Genomic DNA, 19,645 nt, shown 5'->3' with positions numbered 1-19,645 from the left:
CTCACCATTGAACAGTAGGCCACTGACTCCAGTTAGACACGGATTTAATTTCTATCTTGTGATAGTCATACAACACAGAAACAGGCCTTTTGAGTCTCCTGGTCCATGCCAACCAAGAGGCCCATCTAAGCTGGTGTCATTCACCAGTATTAAGTCCATAACCTAGCCATTCCAATCCATGTACCTGTCCAACAGTCTTTTGCCTTTGGCTCAGCCTCCTTCTGGCAGCTCATTTCATACTGTGTAAAAACAAACTTGCCCCTCAAGTTGGGCAACATACAGGAAATGATAGATATGAGCTACAGGGAGGTAGACACCCCGAAATTGCAGGAGGCATATAAATCAGAGTGCCACTATGGCCTCATTAATAAATATACTGTTGTGGGGGAGGTGACTCTTTCTCGGAAGAGGACTGCAGTAGTGAAAGGGGATTCCATAGTTAGAGGAGCATACAGAAGGATAGAATCACCCAGATGATATGTTGTCTGGGTCAGGGATGTCTCGGATTGCCTCCATGGCATTTTAAAGGAGGAAGGTGAGCAGCTAGAAGTCTTGGTGTATATATTGGCACCAATGACGTAGGTAGGACGAGTGAGGAGGTCCTTGGAGAATTTAGGGAGCTGGGTAGAAAGCTGAGAAACAGATTCTCCATGGTAGTAATCTCTGGCTTGTTTCCTGTGCCACTGAGAGTAACAATAGGATGATTTGGCAGATGAATGTGTGGCTGAGAATCTGGTGCAGGGGACAGGGTTTCAGATTTCTGGATCATTGTGATCTTTTCTAGGGAAGGTATGACCTCTACAAAAGGGACAGGTTACACCTGAACCTGAAGAGCACCAATATCTTTGCGGGCAGGCTTGCTGGAGTTGTTGGGAGAGGGTTTAAACTAATTTGGAGGGGAGGGCAGCCAGACTGATAAGGTCGAGAATGGGGCTGTTGGATTCAAAGCAGTGTCGTGAGTCAGACTGTCAGAAAGGACTGGCAGACAATGGGGCAAAATTGTAATCAGTGGGATGAATTGCAATGTAGAAGGGTGACAGATACAGGTTGAAGGCATTGTATTCAGATGCACACAGTATATGGTATAAGGGAGATAATCTTGTAGCATAGTTAGAGATTGGCAGGTATGGCATTGTGGGCATCACTGAGTCATGGCTGAAAAGAGGGTTATCGTTGGGGGCTTTACATCCAAGGATACACATCGTATCGAAAGGGCAGGTAGGCAGTCAGAGGGTTGGTATGGCTCTGTTGGTAATAAATGAAATCAAACCCTTAGAAAGAGGTGACACAGGATCAGAAGATGTAGAATTCTTGTGGGTAAAGTTACGAAACTACAAGGATTAAAAAAAACACCCTGATAGGAGTTACATACAAGGCTCGTAGCCCAACAAATTAAAATGGGAGATAGAAAAGGCATGTAAAAAGGGAATGTTTCAATAATCATGGGGGATTTCAATATTCAGATAGATTGGGAAAAATCAGGATTGGTGCTAGATCCCAAGAGAGAACTCGTAGAATGTCTACAAAATGGCTTTTTAGAGCAGCTTGTGGTTGAGCCCACTAGGGGAATCAGCTATTCTGTTTTGGGTGTTGTGTAATGTACCAGATTTGAGTAGGGAGCTGAAAGTAAAGGAGCCCTCGGGCAGTGATCATAATTCACCCTGCAATTTGAGAGGGAGAAGCTAAAGACAGATGTTATCAGTATTCCAGTGAAGTACAAGGAACTGCCATTTCTTTGGCAGTTGAACAGGACGTGACTGCGCAAGCGCGTCTAAGTCGGACCGTGAGGGAGTGGGAGTGTTTGAAAGAGAGAAGATTAACAGAGCGGGCGACGGAGTAGAGGGAGACAGAGTAGGAAGGCCTTGGCTCCAGAGGCTGAGGAAGAGCTTCACTCCAAGTGAGGTAAGGCCGGGTAAGTTCCTTTAATAAATCTAATTACCTTAAGAGTAGGTAATGGAGGCAGCAGTTAGGGCAATTGTGTGCTCCATTTGCAGTATGTGGGAAGTCAGGGCGAGCACAATCATCCCTGATGACTACACCTGCAAAAGGTGCATCCAGCTGCAGCTCCTGACAAACCAAGTTAGGGAACTGGAGCTGGATGAACTTCGGATCATTCGGAAGGCAGAGGCAGAAATAAACAGGAGTTACAGAGAGATAGTCACCCCTAAGAGTCAGGAGACAGGTAGCTGGGTGACTGTCAGGAGAGGGAAGGGGAATAGACAGAATGAGCAGAGCACCCCTGTGGCCATTCTCACCAATAATAAGTACATCGTTTTGGATACTGTTGATAGGGATGACCTACCAGGGACAAGTTGCAGTGGTTGCGTCTCTGGCACCGAGATGGGACCCCCAGCTCAGAAGGGAAGGAGGGAAAAGAGGAGAGCAGTAGTGATAGGGGATTCGATAGTTAAGGGGCCAGTTCAGAGGTTCTGTGGAAGAGATTGAGAATCCCGGATGGTCTCTGTTGCCTCCCTGGTGTCAAGGTCCGCGATATTTCAGATCGAGTTCTCAGTATTCTCAAGAGGGAGGGTGAGCAGCCGGATGTCGTGGTCCATGTAGGGACCAATGACGTGGGTAGGAAGAGTGAGGAGGTTCTGAAAGGTGAGTTTAGGGAGTTAGGCGCCAAGTTAAAGGACAGGACCTCCAGGATAGTAATCTCAGGATTGCTACCAGTGCCACGTGCAGGCGGGTTTAGAAATAGTAAGATAGCACAGATCAACACGTGGCTGAAGACATGGTGCAGGAGGGAGGGCTTCAGGTTTATAGATAATTGGGCAGTTTTCCAGGGAAGGTGGGACCTGTTCCAGTGGGACGGTTTACATCTGAAATGGAGGGGGACAAATATTCGTGCAGGTAGGTTCGCTAGAGAGGCTCCAGTGGATTTAAACTAGATACAAGAGGGGAGGGGAACCAGAGTGTAGGAACAGATGTAGGGGAGAAGGAAAAAAAAGAAAATAGTAAAGTTGTTTGCACTGTTAGTGATAAACAGAGAGTAAGAGGTGGGAAATGTCTTAAATGCATTTATTTTAATGCAAGGAGCATTATAAGAAAGGTGGATGAGCTTAGAGCATGGATTGATACCTGGAAGTATGATGTAGCTATTAGTGAAACATGGTTACAGGAGGGGATTGATTGGCAACTAAATATTCCTAGATTTTGTTGCTTCAGGTATGATAGAATTGGAGGGACAAGAGAGGGAGGTGGTGCATTGCTTGTCAGAGAATATATTACAGCAGTGCTCTGGCAGGATAGATCAGAGGACTTGTCTAGGGAGGCTATTTGGGTGGAATTGAGGAATGGGAAGGATGCAGTAACACTTATAGGGGTGTATTACAGACCACCTAATGGGGAGTGAGAATTGGAGGTGCAAATTTGTAAGGAGATAGCAGATATTTGTAGTAAGCACAAGGTTGTGATCATGGGAGATTTTAATTTTCCACACGTAGACTGGGAAGCCCATACTGTAAAAGGGCTGGATGGTCTGGAGTTTGTAAAATGTGTGCAGGGTAGTTTTTTTTTGCAGCACTACATAGAGGTACCAACTAGAGAAGGGGCAGTGTTGGATCTCCTGTTAGGGAATGAGATAGGTCAGGCGACGGAGGTATGTGTTGGGGAGCACTTCGGGTCCAGTGATCACAATGCCATTAGTTTCAATATAATTATGGAGAAGGATAGGTCTGGACCCAGGGTTGAGATTTTTGATTGGAGAAAGACTAACTTTGAGGAGATGTGAAAGGATTTAGAAGGAGTAGATTGGGACAGATTGTTTTATGGGAAGCATGTAATAGAGAAATGGAGGTCATATAAAGGTGAAATTTTGAGGGTACAGAATCCTTACGTTCCTCTTAGGTTAAAAGGAAAGGTTAAAAGTTTGAGAGAGCCATGGTTTTCAAGGGATATTGGAAACTTGGTTTGGAAAAAGAGAGATATCTACAATAAATATAGGCAGCATGGAGTAAATGAGGTGTTCGAGGAACAAAAAGAATGTAAAAATCTTAAGAAAGAAATTAGAAAAGCTAAGATATGAAGTTGCTTTGGCAAGTAAGGATTTCTACAGTTATATTAATAGCAAAAGGATAGTGAGGGATAAAATTGGACCCTTAGAGAACCAGAGTGGACAGCTATGTGTGGAATCAAAAGAGATGGGGGAGATTTTGAATAATTTCTTTTCTTCGGTATTCACTAAGAAGAAGGATATTGAATTGTGTAAGATACGGGAAACAGGTAGGGAAGTTATGGAAACTATGATGATTAAAGAAGTGGAAGTACTGGCGCTTTTAAGGAATATAAAAGTGGATAAGTCTCTGGGTCCTGACAGGATATTTCCTAGGACCTTGTGGGAAATTAAGTGTAGAAATAGCAGGGGCTCTGACAGAAATATTTCAAATGTCATTAGAAACGGAGATGGTGCCAGAGGATTGACGTATTGCTCATGTTGTTCCATTGTTTAAAAAGGGTGCTAAGAGTAAACCTAGCAATTATCAGCCTGTGAGTTTGACGTCAGTGGTGGGTAAATTGATGGAAAGTATTCTTAGAGATGGTATGTATAATTATCTGGATAGACAGGGTCTGATTAGGAATAGTCAACATAGATTTGTGCATGGAAGGTCATGTTTGACAAATCTTATTGAATTTTTTTGAAGAGGTTACTAGGAAAGTTGCTGAGGGTAAAGCGGTGGATGTTGTCTATATGGACTTCAGTAAGGCCTTTGACAAGGATCCATACGGAAGGTTAGTTAGGAAGGTTCAATCATTAGGCACTAATATGGAAGTAGTAAAATAGATTCAGCAGTGGCTGGATGGGAGATGCCAGAGAGTAGTGGTGAATAACTGTTTGTCAGATTGGAGGCCGGTGACTAGGGATGTGCCTCAGGGATCTGTACACGGGGTCCAATGTTGTTTGTCATATCCATTAATGATCTGGATGATGGGGTGGTAAATTGGATTAGTAAGTATGCAGATGATACTAAGATAGGTGCTGTTGTGGATAATGAAGCAGGTTTTCAAAGCTTGCAGAGAGATTAAGGCCAGTTAGAAGAGTGGGCTGAAAGATGGCAGATGGAGTTTAATGCTGATAAATGTGAGGTGCTACATTTTGGTAGGACTAATCAAAATAGGACATACATGGTAAATGGTAGGGCATTGAAGAATGCAGTAGAACAGAGGGATCCAGGAATAATGGTGCATAGTTCCCTGAAGGTGGAATCTCATGTGGATAGGGTGGTGAAGAAAGCTTTTGGTATGCTGGGCTTTATGAATCAGAGCATTGAGTATAGGCGTTGGGATGTAATGTTAAAATTGTACAAGGCATTGGTAAGGCCAAATTTGGAGTATTGTGTACAGTTCTGGTCACCGAATTATAGGAAAGATGTCAACAAAATAGAGAGAGTACAGAGAAGGTTTACTAGAATGTTAACTGGATTTCAGCACCTAAGTTACAGAGAAAGTTGAACAAGTTGGGTCTTTATTCTATGGAGTGTAGAAGGTTGAGGGATCTTGATAGAGGTATTTAAAATTATGAGGGGGATAGATTGACGTGGATAGGCTTTTTCCATTGAGAGTGGGGGAGATTCAAACAAGAGGACATGAGTTGAGAGTCAGGGGAAAAAGTTCAGGGTAACATGAGGGGGAACTTTACTCAGAGAGTGGTAGCTGTGTGGAACGAGCTTCCAGCAGAAGTGGTTGAGGCAGGTTCGATGTTGTCGTTTAGAGTTAAATTGGACAGCTATATGGACAGGAAAGGAATGGAGGGTTATGGGCTGAGTGCGGGTCGGTGGGACTAGGTGAGAGCAAGCGTTTGGCATGGACTAGGAGGGCCGAGATGGCCTGTTTCCATGCTGTAATTGTTACATGGTTATAGAGGTAGGAGAGAGGAGCTGGCCAAGGTTTATTGTTAAGGATGATCACAGAGCAGCAATGGCTAGAGTTTCTGGGTGCAATTCGGAAGGGGCAAGACAGATACATGCAAAGAAATAGTATTCTGAAGGCAGGATGATGCAATCGTGGCTGACAAAGAGAAGTCAAAACCAACATAATAGCAAGAAGAGAGTGCATATAACAACAAAAATTTGGGCAGTTACAGGACTGGGAAACTTCTAAAAACCAACAGAAAGCAATTTCAAAAGGGAAAAGATAAAATATGAAGGTAAGCTAAGCAACAATATCAAAGAGTAAAAAAGAGAAGAGCAGATAATGGACCATTGGAAAATGACGCTGGAGAGGTAGTAACAGGACAAGGAAATGGACAAACTGAAAAAGTATTTTGCATCATTCTTCACTGGAAGACAGTAGCAGTATGCTGGATGTTCGAGAGTTACAGAGGGCAGAAATGAGTGCAGTTGCTATTACTAGAGAGAAGACTCCTGGGAAACTGCAAGGCCTTAAGGTAGATAAGTCACCTGGGTCAAATGTCACCTACACTCCAGGGTTCTGTAAGATAGCTGAAGAGATTATGGAGGCATTAGTAATGATATTTCAAAAATCACTAGATTCTGGAATGGTTCCAGATGACTGGAAAATTGTAAATGTCACTCCACTCTTCAAGAAGGGAGGGAGGAGAAAGAAAGGAAATTATAGCCAGACTTCAGTGGTTTGGAAGATGTTGTTAAGGATGTGGTTTTGGGGTACTTGGAAGTACATGAAAAAAAATAGTCCAAAAATAGTGTCGCAGAGGTGACGGGCGCAGGGGCAGGTAGTGTCGCGGAGGTGACGGGCGCAGGGGCAGGTAGTGTCGCGGAGGTGACGGGCGCAGGGGCAGGTAGTGTCGCGGAGGTGACGGGCGCAGGGGCAGGTAGTGTCGCGGAGGTGACGGGCGCAGGGGCAGGTAGTGTCGCGGAGGTGACGGGCGCAGGGGCAGGTAGTGTCGCGGAGGTGATGGGCGCAGGGGCAGGTAGTGTCGCGGAGGTGACGGGCGCAGGGGCAGGTAGTGGTGTAGAGGTGACGGGCGCAGGGGCAGGTAGTGTCGCGGAGGTGACGGGTGCAGGGGCAGGTAGTGGTGTGGAAGCAGGGAGGCTGCAGAAGAATTTAGACAGACGGCGAATGGGCAAAGAAGTGACAAATGGAACAGTGTATGGTCATGAACTTTGGTAAAAGAAATAAAAGCACAGACTATTTTCTAAACATGGAGAAAATACAAAAATCAGAGGTGCAGGATTTCCTGAAGGTTAAGTTGCAGGTCCAGTTGGTGGTGAGGAAGCCAAATGCAACTTTAGCATTCATTTCAAGAGGGTCAGTACATAACAGCCAGGATGTAATAGTGAGGCTTTATGAAACACTGGTGATTCCTCAGTTGCAATATTGTGGGCAGTTCTGGGCTCCTTATCTGAGAAAAGATGTGCTACTATTGGAAAGGTTTCAGAGGAGGTTCACAAGAATGATTCTGGGAATGAAGGCTTATCGTATGAGAAGCGATTGATGGCTCTGGGCCTTTACTCGCTGGAATTTAGAAGTATGGTGGGGGAGGGGAGATCTAATTGAAACCTGCAATAGAGTGGATGTGGAGAAAATGTTTCCTATAGTGGGGGAATCAAGGATCAGAGGGCACAACATCAGGATATAAGGATATCCATTTAGAACTGAGATGAGCATAAATTTCTTTAACCAGAAGGTGGTGAATCTGTGGAATTCACTGCCACAGGCAGCTATGGAGGCCAGGTCATTGGGTGTATTTAAGGCAGTGGTTGATAGGTTTCTGATCAGCCAGGCCGTGAAAGGTTATGGGGAGAGAAATGGATCAGCCCGACGAAATGGGAGCAGATTCAATGGGCTGAATGGTGCAATTCCGTTCCTGTGTCTGATGGTCTACATTTCGATTAAACCCTTCTCAACTTCCCCTCTCACCCTAAATCTCTACCCTAGGGTCTTGATTTCCCCAGCCTGGGAAAAAGGCTGCGCACGGTCACTCTATTTATGTCCATCATGATTTTATAAACCGCTGTTAAATCACCTCAGTCCCCTATACTGCAAGGAGTGAAGTCCCTCCAATTTCTTATAACTCAGTCCCTCAATTTCCAGCAACATCCTCGTACAGTAGCAAAGAAAAAGTTTGTGAGCCCTTTGCAATTACTTGGTTTTCTGCACTAATTACTCATAAAATGTGCTCTAATCTTCATCCAAGTCAAATACAATCTATCTAAACTGAAAACACACGATTATACTAATTCTGGCTGGTGTGTTTACAGACATTTTTAATCTCTCCTTCTCCCAGTGTAGAGTGCCCTCCTGCTTCAAAACATCCACCATTGTCCCTGTACCTAAAAAGACCAAGGTAACATGTCTGAACGACTGGTGTTCTGTCGCACTCACCTCGATAATAAGCAAATGCTTTCAGAGGCTGGTCAAGGACTATATCTGCAGCATGCTGCCACCCAAACTGGACCCCTACAATTCCCTCCAGGCTTGACAAGAAGCTCAGAGACCTCTGCCTTGTGCAGCTGGATCCTGGACTTGCTGTCAGATTGCCGGCAGGTGGTAAGAGTGCGCTCCTTCACCTCCACCCCCTGACCTTCAACACTGGAGCCCCCTCCTTTACTCTCTGTATACCCATGATTGTGTCACCACTCACGGCTCCAATCTGCTAATTAAATTTGCAGATGATACCACACTGATTGGCCTTATCTCCGATAATAACGAGGCAGCCTACAGAGAAGTCATCACTCTGACACAGTGGTGTCTAGAAAACAACCTCTCCCTCAATGTCATAAAAACACAGGAGCTGGTTGTGGACTACAGGAGGAATGGAGACAGGCTAACCCCTATTGACATTAATGAATCTGGGGTTGAGAGGGTGAACAGCTTTAAATTCCTCGGTATACACGTCACCAAGGACCTCGTGGTTTGTACAAACCGGCTGTGTGGTGAAAAAAACACAATAGCACCTCTTTCACCTCAGTTGAAGTTCAGCATGACTTCCAAATCCTAAGGACTTTCTACAGGGGCACAAATGAGAGCATCCTGACTGGCTGCATCCCTGCCTGCTATGGGAACTGTACTTCCCTCAATTGCAGGACTCTACAGAGAGTGGTGTGGACAGCCCAGCACATCTGTAAATGTGAACTTCCTACAATCCTGGACATTTACAGAAAGGTGCGTAAAAAGGGCCCAAAGGATCAATGGAGACCCAAACTACAAACTCTCCCAGCTGCTACTATCCGGGAACAGGTACCACAGCATAAAAGCCAGGACCAACAAGCTCCAGGACAGCTTCTTCCACCAGGCTGATTAATTCATACTGATACAATTGTATTTCTAAGCTATATTGACTGTTCTGTTGTATATCTTACTGTATATGCTATTTATTACAAATTACTACAATTGCCATGTGGCCAAGTGGTTAAGGCATTTGGCTAGTGATCTGAAGGTTGCTAATTCAAGCCTTGGCCGAGGCAGTGGTTTGTGTCCTTGAGCAAGGCACTTAACCACACATTGCTCTGTGATGACACTGGTGCCAAGCTGTATGGGTCCTAATGCCCTTCCCTTGGACAACATCGGTGGCATGGAGAGGGGAGACTTGTAGCATGGGCAACTGCTGGTCTTCCATACAACCTTGCCCAGGCCTGCGCCCTGGAAACCTTCCAAGGCACAATTCCATGGTCTCACGAGCCTAGCGGATGCCTATAACAATAATTTGCACATTGCACATTCAGATGGAGACATAATGCAAAGATTTTTACTCATGTATGTGAAGGATGTAAGAAATAAAGTCAAATCAATTAAACTACTTCTTGTCACTATGAGTACACCATTTGAACAATCACAGTCTAGGCTCCATTAAGTATGTGAACCTCTGAGGTCACAAACAAGAGAAGATCTGCAGATGCTGGAAATCCAGGCAATACACAGATTGCTGGAGGAACTCAGCAGGCCAGGCAGCATCTATGGAAAAAGTACAGTCAACCTTTTGGGCCGAGACCTTTCAGCAGGACTGGGAAGGATCTCAGCTCAAAATGTCGACTGTACGAATCAATCAGATGAGATTAAAGGTGTGGGTTGTAGAGGTGCCCTATATAAAAGACACAATCAGAAAGATCTGTTTATGTGCAGAATTCTAGAGATGCATGAAGCTGTAAAAGGTTACAAGAGCATTTCTAAAGACCTGAGTGTTCATCAGTCCACAGTAAGAGAACTTGTCTACAAATGGAGCAAATTCAGTACTGTTGCTACTCTCCCTAGGAGTGGGCATCCTGCAATGATCACACCAAGAGCACAACGTACAATGCTGAAGGAGGGGAAAAAGAACCCAAGGATAACAGCAAAAGACCTGCAGAAATCTCCAGAACTTGCTGAAGTCTGTTCACGACAAGAAATAATCTCAACAAGAATGGTGTTCATGGAAGGACACCACAGTGGAAACCACTGTTTTCCAAACAAAACATTGCTGCATGTCCTAAGTTTGCAAAAGACCACCTGGATGTTCTACAATGCTTCTGGGACAGTGTTCTGTGGACAGATGAGACAAAAGTTGAACTTTTTTGGCAAAAATGCACACCGCTGTGTCTGGAGGGAAAAGGGCACTGCACACCAACACCAAAACCTCATCCCAGCTGTGAATCATGGTTTGGGGCTGCTTTGCTGCCTTGGGGCCTGGACAGCTTGCATTCATTAAGGGAACAATGAATTCAAAATTGTATCAAGACATTTTACAGGAGAATATCTGAACAATGGCCTGTCACCTGAAGCTTAATAGAAATTGGAGATGCCACAAGACAATGATTCAAAACACAAGGGAATTTGAAACAGAATGGTTTAAAAAGAAGAAAATTTTGTGTTTTGGAATGGCCAAGACGAGAGTTCAAACGTTAACCCAATTGAAATTCAGTGGCATGACCTCGAGACAGTTGTTCATGCATGGTATCCCAGAAATACTGATGAACTGAAACAGTTTTCAATGGAGGAATGGTCTAAAATTCCACCTCGCCATTGTGCCAAGTCTGATCAGCAGCTGTAGCAAACTCTTGGTGGAGGTTACTGTCGCTAAAGGAGGTTCTACCAGTTATTAAATACAAGGGTTCACATACTTTTACCAGCATAGACTGTGAATGATTAAACAATGTGTTCAATAAAGACATGAAAAGTACAATTGTTTGTGTGTTATTACTTTAGGCAGATTGTGTTTGTCCATTATTGTGACTTAGATGAAGATCAGAGAACATCTTATGAGCAATTAATGCAGAAAACCAGGTAATTGCAAAGGGCTCACGGACTTCTTGCAACTGTAAATGTTCTCTGCACTCTTTCCAGTATAATAACATCCATTCTCTGGTAGGGTGATCAAGCCTTGGCATTCGAATTGTTCAATCCTGTTTCTCCCCTGAATCCAGCAAACTCATCATTTCAACCTGTCCCAGTCCCGCAGTGCATTACTCTTTCTCCTTTGACTTGCCCCATCCCACCTGCTGCAGACCTCAAAACGCCGACAGTTTCCAAATACCTGATCACAACCTGGTCATTTTTATCATGGAGGTCCAACACCTCTACCCCATCCCAGTAAGGTCAATCTCTTCCTTGCACAGCCATTCAGCCCATCTCACCCAGGCCAGTCTGTGCCCTTCCATCAGATCCCCTTTCATTCTTCTAAACTTAAGCGTATATAAACCCAATCTCTTCACCATTCCAGCAGTCTGGTCAACCCGCACTGAACAATCTCATCCTTTCTCACAACAGCCCACGGTCCTCGAGGTGTGGTCTCACCAGGGCACTGTACAATTACAACAAGCCACCACTGCTCCTGCACTCAAATCCTCTCACTATGATGGCCAGCATTGCATTCCCCTTTTAAATTGTCTGCTGTACCTATTTGCTTACATTCAGCGACAGGTCTCTGCACATTCCCCCTTCCCAATCTCTCACCATTTGGATAACAATCTGACTTCACTTTGCCATTTTCAGCTCACACTGACTCATCGGCTCACTCCCTCAAGCTGCCTCAGTCAGTCTAAGCCTCTCTGTATCTCCTCCACAGCTCAGCCTCTCTCCCACCTTCGTCATCCACAGACTTGGGGATATTCCATTTCCGCCATGACTTGCCGGGATCACAGCTCTGTGAATCTCTCTCGTCATTGCCTGCCATTTGGTACGAGAGCCAACCACCTTCTTTCACTGAAGGGATAGATAGCACCCAATGTCTCCCATAAGCCCAACGAATCTCCATATTTGACTACATCCCTCTCACTCTGCTTCCTGCAACAATCTTCTCCATTCCCTTTCCCCCGCCCTGTTGTATCTATTCTGATGACCACCTCACCATTTTCCAAATGACTCCTCAACCACAGCTTCCTTCGCAGGTTGTAAAAGCAACCAACATGCCGACCCACAGCCTCTCTCCTTAAGTAACAACAGTTCATCTTTGCAACATACATCAAAGTTGCTGGTGAACGCAGCAGGCCAGGCAGCATCTCTAGGAAGAGGCGCAGTCGACGTTTCAGGCCGAGACCCTTCGTCAGGACTAACTGAAGGAAGAGTGAGTAAGAGATTTGAAAGTGGGAGGGGGAAGAGGGAGATCCAAAATGATAGGAGAAGACAGGAGGGGGAGGGATAGAGCCGAGAGCTGGACAGGTGATGGGCAAAAGGGGATACGAGAGGATCATGGGACAGGAGGTCCGGGAAGAAAGACAAGGTGGGGGGGGGGTGACCCAGAGGATGGGCAAGATGTATATTCAGAGGGACAGAGGGAGAAAAAGGAGAGTGAGAGAAAGAATGTGTGCATAAAAATGAGTAACAGATGGGGTACGAGGGGGAGGTGGGGCCTTAGCGGAAGTTAGAGAAGTCGATGTTCATGCCATCAGGTTGGAGGCTACCCAGACGGAATATAAGGTGTTGTTCCTCCAACCTGCGTGTGGCTTCATCTTTACAGTAGAGGAGGCCGTGGATAGACATGTCAGAATGGGAATGGGATGTGGAATTAAAATGTGTGGCCACTGGGAGATCCTGCTTTCTCTGGCGGACAGAGCGTAGATGTTCAGCAAAGCGGTCTCCCAGTCTGCGTCGGGTCTCACCAATATATAAAAGGCCACATCGGGAGCACTGGATGCAGTATATCACCCCAGTCGACTCACAGGTGAAGTGATGCCTCACCTGGAAGGACTGTTTGGGGCCCTGAATGGTGGTAAGGGAGGAAGTGTAAGGGCATGTGTAGCACTTGTTCCGCTTACACGGATAAGTGCCAGGAGGGAGATCAGTGGGGAGGGATGGAGGGGACGAATGGACAAGGGAGTTGTGTAGGGAGCCATCCCTGCGGAATGCGGGGGGGGGGGGAGGGAAAGATGTGCTTAGTGGTGGGATCCCGTTGGAGGTGGCGGAAGTTACGGAGAATAATATGTTGGACCCGGAGGCTGGTGGGGTGGTAGGTGAGGACCAGGGGAACCCTATTCCTAGTGGGGTGTTGGGAGGATGGACTGAGAGCAGATGTACGTGAAATGGGGGAGATGCGTTTAAGAGCAGAGTTGATAGTGGAGGAAGGGAAGCCCCTTTCTTTAAAAAATGAAGACATCTCCCTCGTCCTAGAATGAAAAGCCTCATCCTGAGAGCAGATGCGGCGGAGACGGAGGAATTGCGAGAAGGGGATGGCGTTTTTGCAAGAGACAGGGTGAGAAGAGGAATAGTCCAGATAGCTGTGAGAGTCCTCACCTACCACCCCACCAGCCTCCGGGTCCAACATATTATTCTCCGTAACTTCCGCCACCTCCAACGGGATCCCACCACTAAGCACATCTTTCCCTCCCCCCCCTCTCTGCATTCCGCAGGGATTGCTCCCTACACAACTCCCTTGTCCATTCGTCCCCCCCATCCCTCCCCACTGATCTCCCTCCTGGCACTTATCCGTGTAAGCGGAACAAGTGCTACACATGCCCTTACACTTCCTCCCCTACCACCATTCAGGGCCCCAAACAGTCCTTCCAGGTGAGGCATCACTTCACCTGTGAGTCGACTGGGGTGATATACTGCGTCCGGTGCTCCCGATGTGGCCTTTTATATATTGGTGAGACCCGACGCAGACTGGGAGACCGCTTTGCTGAACATCTACGCTCTGTCCGCCAGAGAAAGCAGGATCTCCCAGTGGCCACACATTTTAATTCCACATCCCATTCCCATTCTGACATGTCTATCCACGGCCTCCTCTACTGTAAAGATGAAGCCACACTCAGGTTGGAGGAACAACACCTTATATTCCGTCTGGGTAGCCTCCAACCTGATGGCATGAACATTGACTTCTCAAACTTCCGCTAATGCCCCACCTCCCCCTCATACCCCATCCGTTATTTATTTATTTTCATACATTTTTTTCTCTCTCTCTCCTTTTTCTCCCTCTGTCCCTCTGAATATACCTCTTGCCCATCCTCTGGGTCACCCCCCCCCCCCGTCTTTCTTCCTGGACCTCCTGTCCCATGATCCTCTCGTATCCCCTTTTGCCTATCACCTGTCCAGCTCTCGGCTCCATCCCTCCCCCTCCTGTCTTCTCCTATCATTTTGGATCTCCCTCTTCCCCCTCCCACTTTCAAATCTCTTACTCACTCTTCCTTCAGTTAGTCCTGACGAAGGGTCTCGGCCTGAAACGTCGACTGCGCCTCTTCCTACAGATGCTGCTTGGCCTGCTGCGTTCACCAGCAACTTTGATGTATGTTGCTTGAATTTCCAGCATCTGCAGAATTCCTGTTGTTTACAGTTCATCTTTGGTCCATTTAGAATGTAAAAGTGAGGGTGTAATGTTGAGTACTGGTGAGGCCTCTCCTGGAGTATTGTGAGCAGTTTTGGGCCCCTTATCTTATAAAGGTTGTATTGAAACTGGAGAGGGTTCGAAGGAGGTTCACGAAAATGATTCCAGGATTGAATAGTTTGTCATATGAAGAACATTTGATAGCTCAGGGCCTGTATTCACTGGAATTCAGAAGATTGAAGGGTAACCTAATTGAAACCCGTTGATTGGTGAAAGGCCTTGATAATGTGCACATGGAGAGGATGATTCCTACAGTGGGAGAGTCTAAGGCCAGAGGACACAGCCTCAAAATAGAGGGGCATCCTTTTAGAACGGAGAAGAGGAGGAATTTCTTTAGACAGATAGTGATGAATCTATGGAATTCTTTGTCACAGGCAGCTATGGAGGCCAAGTCTTTATGTATATATAAGGCAGAGGTTGATAGATTCTTGGTCAGGGCATAAGGGCATACAGGGAGAAGGCAGGAGATTGGGGCTGAGAGGAAAATTGGATTAGCCATGATGAAATGGCAAAGCAAACTCGATGACCGAAACAGCCTAATTCTGCTCCTATGTGTTAAGATTTTATCGCCTGCTCTCAGTTAACCAGCCCTCCCAGTTTGTATCAGAACTTGCCCTCTATGAGGCAAGGTCATCAACCTGTAACATTCATCACCTCTCTCCACGGATAATGCCTGACATTTTCACCTGCATTCTCTCTCAGTTTTGCTTTGTGGTGCTTTAGATCAGAGTTGTTCCCCACTTTCTTCCTGTCCCAGTTATCAACCTCCCCCAGACAGATCAGCTGGAGTCATCACCAGCCTCTCCCACTTGGCACCTTCACCACTCCTCTTCCTGATTAGAGTCTTCCATCACTCCACCCACCACCATAACTGGTTCCGCTTCTCACCTTCCTTACTTATCCGATTCCAGCATCCACCAGTCTCCCGCGCGACACAACACCTCGCATCTACCCATCTCCCCCTTCACCCAGTTCCACCTCTTGCCTGTCAGCTCCTATCCTCACCCCTTTTTCTGTCTGCTTCCACCTGCCTGTCTCCCAACTTCACCCTTCCTCCTCTCCTACTTTTCATCCCTCACTCGCCCTCAGTCCACCTCTGATACACTCTCCTCCTCGTACACCAGAGGTTCAACACCTTTCTTATGCCATGGACCTCTACCGTTAACCGAAGGTTCTTGGGCCCCCGATTTACACTCTGTTGTCCTGACGAAACATCTCAACCTGCAACGCCGACTCCCTCCCCGTCTCCACGGGTGCGGCTCGCCCTGCAACGCCGACCCCCTCCCCGTCTCCACAGGTGCGGCTCGCCCTGCAACGCCGACCCCCTCCCCGTCTCCACAAGTGCGGCTCGCCTTGCTGAGCTCTTCCAGCAGCTGGCTTTCTACAGTTTGGCTGCCCAGCATTTCAGACATTCCCACTTCCCCGTCTCTGAAGATGAAAACATCAACCCAAAACGTTGACAGTTTTCTCCCCCCTACCCCTGATGCTGCCTAACCTGCTGGCTAAATCCCAAGTTTTCTGATCTCAGTCTTTGCAAGGTTTGCTGATCCGTGATCTCACCTTTTTGGAGACAGAAGGCTTGACTTTCTCAAAAGCTGCTTCGAAATGTTGCCGTGTCACTTGCAGTTTCGGACAAGTGGCTGGAAGACACTAACAGTTAATGGGGGACCGAGGGGACAAGGGAGAATAGCTGTCACATGCAGGAGAGGAGAGGAGAGGGAATGTACAGGCAGCAGGGACATTATACAGTCCGATAATACATACACAGCTCACAAAATCCACACTGCCCATAGTGCCTACCAAAACTGACTCCACGTCCCAGTGTCTGTCCTGAGTCTCCAACTCCACCACCGCTAAGGCAGGATGTTCCCAACTCCAGCCGCCGCCTGGGTGAAAAATTCCTCCTCGAATCCCCTCAGAGACCTCCTTCCCTTCAATGCAGCATCTCCAAGTTTGCGGATGACACGAAGCTGGGTGGCAGTGTTAGCTGTGAGGAGGATGCTGAGAGGATGCAGGGTGACTTGGATAGGTTGGGTGAGTGGGCAAATTCATGGCAGATGCAATTTAATGTGGATAAATGTGAGGTTATCCACTTTGGTGGCAAAAACAGGAAAACAGATTATTATCTGAATGGTGGCCGATTAGGAACAGGGGAGGTGCAACGAGACCTGGGTGTCATTGTACACCAGTCATTGAAAGTGGGCATGCAGGTACAGCAGGCGGTGAAAAAGGCGAATGGTTTGCTGGCATTTATAGCGAGAGGATTCGAGTACAGGAGCAGGGAGGTACTACTGCAGTTGTACAAGGCCTTGGTGAGACCACACCTGGAGTATTGTGTGCAGTTTTGGTCCCCTAATCTGAGGAAAGACATCTTTGCCATAGAGGGAGTACAAAGAAGGTTCACCAGATTGATTCCTGGGATGGCAGGACTTTCATATGAAGAAAGACTGGATGAACTGGGCTTGTACTCGTTGGAATTTAGAAGATTGAGGGGGGATCTGATTGAAACGTATAAGATCCTAAAGGGATTGGACAGGCTAGATGCAGGAGGATTGTTCCCGATGTTGGGGAAGTCCAGAACGAGGGGTCACAGTTTGAGGATAGAAGGGAAGCCTTTTAGGACCGAGATTAGGAAAAACTTCTTCACACAGAGAGTGGAGAATCTGTGGAATTCTCTGCCACAGGAAACAGTTGAGGCCAGTTCATTGGCTATATTTAAGAGGGAGTTAGATATGGCCCTTGTGGCTACGGGGGTCAGGGGGTATGGAGGGAAGGCTGGGGCGGGGTTCTGAGTTGGATGATCAGCCATGATCATAATAAATGGCGGTGCAGGCTCGAAGGGCCGAATGGCCTACTCCTACACCTATTTTCTATGTTTCTATGTTTCACCCAGTGTTTCCAACAATTATTATGTCTGACACTCCCAGAGTGGGGAGACTTTGGGACTCTCTCTACCTGGGTCTCCTCCACCACCCTCTCCCCACCTCCTTCACCACACTCTGCCTTTCCCTCTCCTTCATCTCTCTCTCTACCTGTGTCTCCTTCACCACCCTCTCTACCTGCGTTGCCACTTCTGGTGGTCTGTGTACCTGGAGTCAGAGTCTCATTCTGCCCTCTTCCCACCCCGGTTCTAGTGTCCGCCAGAGTTGTTAGCACGGAGAGGTGGGGGTGGGAGGGGTGATGGACAGTGGGAGAGAAGGCACCGTGTTCTCACCTGGCTCCACGAGCTGCTGCCTCAGAGCATTAATGGATGCTTCCCGCACCAGTGCCGACAGGTCAGCCCCACTGCAGAGGACACAACAAAGCAGATCAGGGCACTCGCCTGCTGAGAGAGACACTGGGTGCGCTCGTGCGTCACCGGCCCCCGAGAGGCCAGGGCACGACGGACCCCCAGACATTGGCAAAGCAGGTGGAGATGAAACAGCAGTGCTGCAGGACCCGAACATGCCCACCATTGCAGAAACCAGGCTCCACCCCAGAACCCAAGGCATTTCAGGAAACTGGCAGGCCCTGCCCAGGACATCCTGGGCATAATCGGGACAGTGGTCACAGTTAGTTCGGAGCGAAGTGAATAAACTCACGTGAAGCAGTCACAGCGTTGGTCACTTGCGATCGCACAGAGATCGACGTCAGGATCCATGGGAGGGCGAGTCCCATCCTGCAACAGAGCATCGACGATACTGAGGGTGTCTGGGTGGATAACCCCTCAGCCTGGGGTCCCTGTACACCCGCTGGATCATCCCCCATCTACACCACATTCACACCCCAACACTCCTCCACCCTCCACTACAGGAAAAACTTTAGATAGGCTTGCACTCCCTCCCCTCCCCTCCCCTCCCACAGGACTCCCTCACACTCACAGCAGTCCAACCCCTAGTGTGCTCCTTCCACCTCAAAGATGTCACCTCCAGACCCCGTCCCCAACAGTCCGACACCTGACAGGGCGTGGAACCCACCAGTAACACAGGAGCAAGGGGTCGGGAGTGAGAGCGGGCAGGGAGTGAGGGACGGGAGGGGGGATTCCTGGAAAACGGACTACAGGGAGTGAGGAAAGAAGTTGAGAAGCAGACCTCAAAGGTTGTCATCTCGGGGGACGGGAGGGGACAGGGAGTGGGGTGTGCCTGTGGGTGGCAAGGCATGTGGACGTGGGAAGGGTCCGTGGGGGTGGGGGAACGTGGGAAGGGTCTGTGAGCAACAAAGGGGTCAGCACCTCTTCCCTCTCACCTTGGTCAAAGTACGGAGAATGGCGAGGCGGTCAGCGGCCGGGGGTAACCCCACGTACAGTGTCTTGTCCAAGCGGCCCGGCCGCAGCACGGCAGGGTCGATGATATCTAGGGCAGAGGAAAGGGCAGTCAGAAAGAGGAGCTTTTCCCCATTGAGACCCAAACACCCCACCCTCGACCATGTTAACTCACCCCAACCAGTCCCCCCGACCATGTTGCTCCCACCCCAACCATGCCCCTCCCCACTGACTGCCCCCCCCACCACATCCCTCCCACCCGTGTCCCTTCCCCGCCCCCCCCCCGTGTTCATTCACCATGGCTCCACACAAAGTGAAGCTCGAGAGTCAGGCTGGGGATCAGCCCACCACTCCAGGCCCGAGCCCCAACACACCAGTCATCCTCTGATCCAACCCCCTGCAGTATGCCTCCGGGTCTGAATGCCCCCTGTCCATCCGAACACCTCCATCACCCCCCAGGTCTGACCCCAACCCAGGATACCAGGGCGATTGGTGGCAGCCATGATGAAGACTTGTCTCCTGCTCTCCAGTCCATCCATCTCGGTCAGCAGTTGGTTCACCACCCGAACACTGGCTCCAGACTGGGGAGAGAGGCACCCACAACAGGCAGTCAGTCAGTCACAGCCCCTTCCGAAGCTGCTCCACCACAACCCCGACTCAGCTGGTACCCCTCCAGCCCCAGCACCACTCCCTCT

General features: G+C 48.0%; 1 protein-coding gene across 4 annotated transcripts in view; it reads right to left on the bottom strand.

Moving 5' to 3' along the window:
• The window catches only part of nvl (nuclear VCP like), a 162,123-nt gene that overhangs the window by 5,114 nt on the left and 137,364 nt on the right, over positions 1-19,645 (bottom strand). For all 4 annotated transcript variants that reach the window (XM_063040507.1, XM_063040509.1, XM_063040508.1 and 1 more), the window contains 5 exons: positions 19,432-19,531; positions 18,935-19,041; positions 18,292-18,368; positions 17,925-17,995; positions 16,271-16,350 (listed from right to left, as the gene is read on the bottom strand). In XM_063040507.1, coding sequence (XP_062896577.1) covers positions 16,271-16,350; positions 17,925-17,995; positions 18,292-18,368; positions 18,935-19,041; positions 19,432-19,531 — 435 coding nt within the window. The remainder of the gene's footprint in view (positions 1-16,270; positions 16,351-17,924; positions 17,996-18,291; positions 18,369-18,934; positions 19,042-19,431; positions 19,532-19,645) is intronic.

Source organism: Mobula hypostoma, chromosome 2 (genome assembly GCF_963921235.1).
Source record: "Mobula hypostoma chromosome 2, sMobHyp1.1, whole genome shotgun sequence".
Lineage (NCBI taxonomy): Eukaryota > Metazoa > Chordata > Chondrichthyes > Myliobatiformes > Myliobatidae > Mobula > Mobula hypostoma.
Note: the sequence above shows the minus strand (reverse complement) of the source record. Positions and strands in the feature narration are given on the sequence as shown.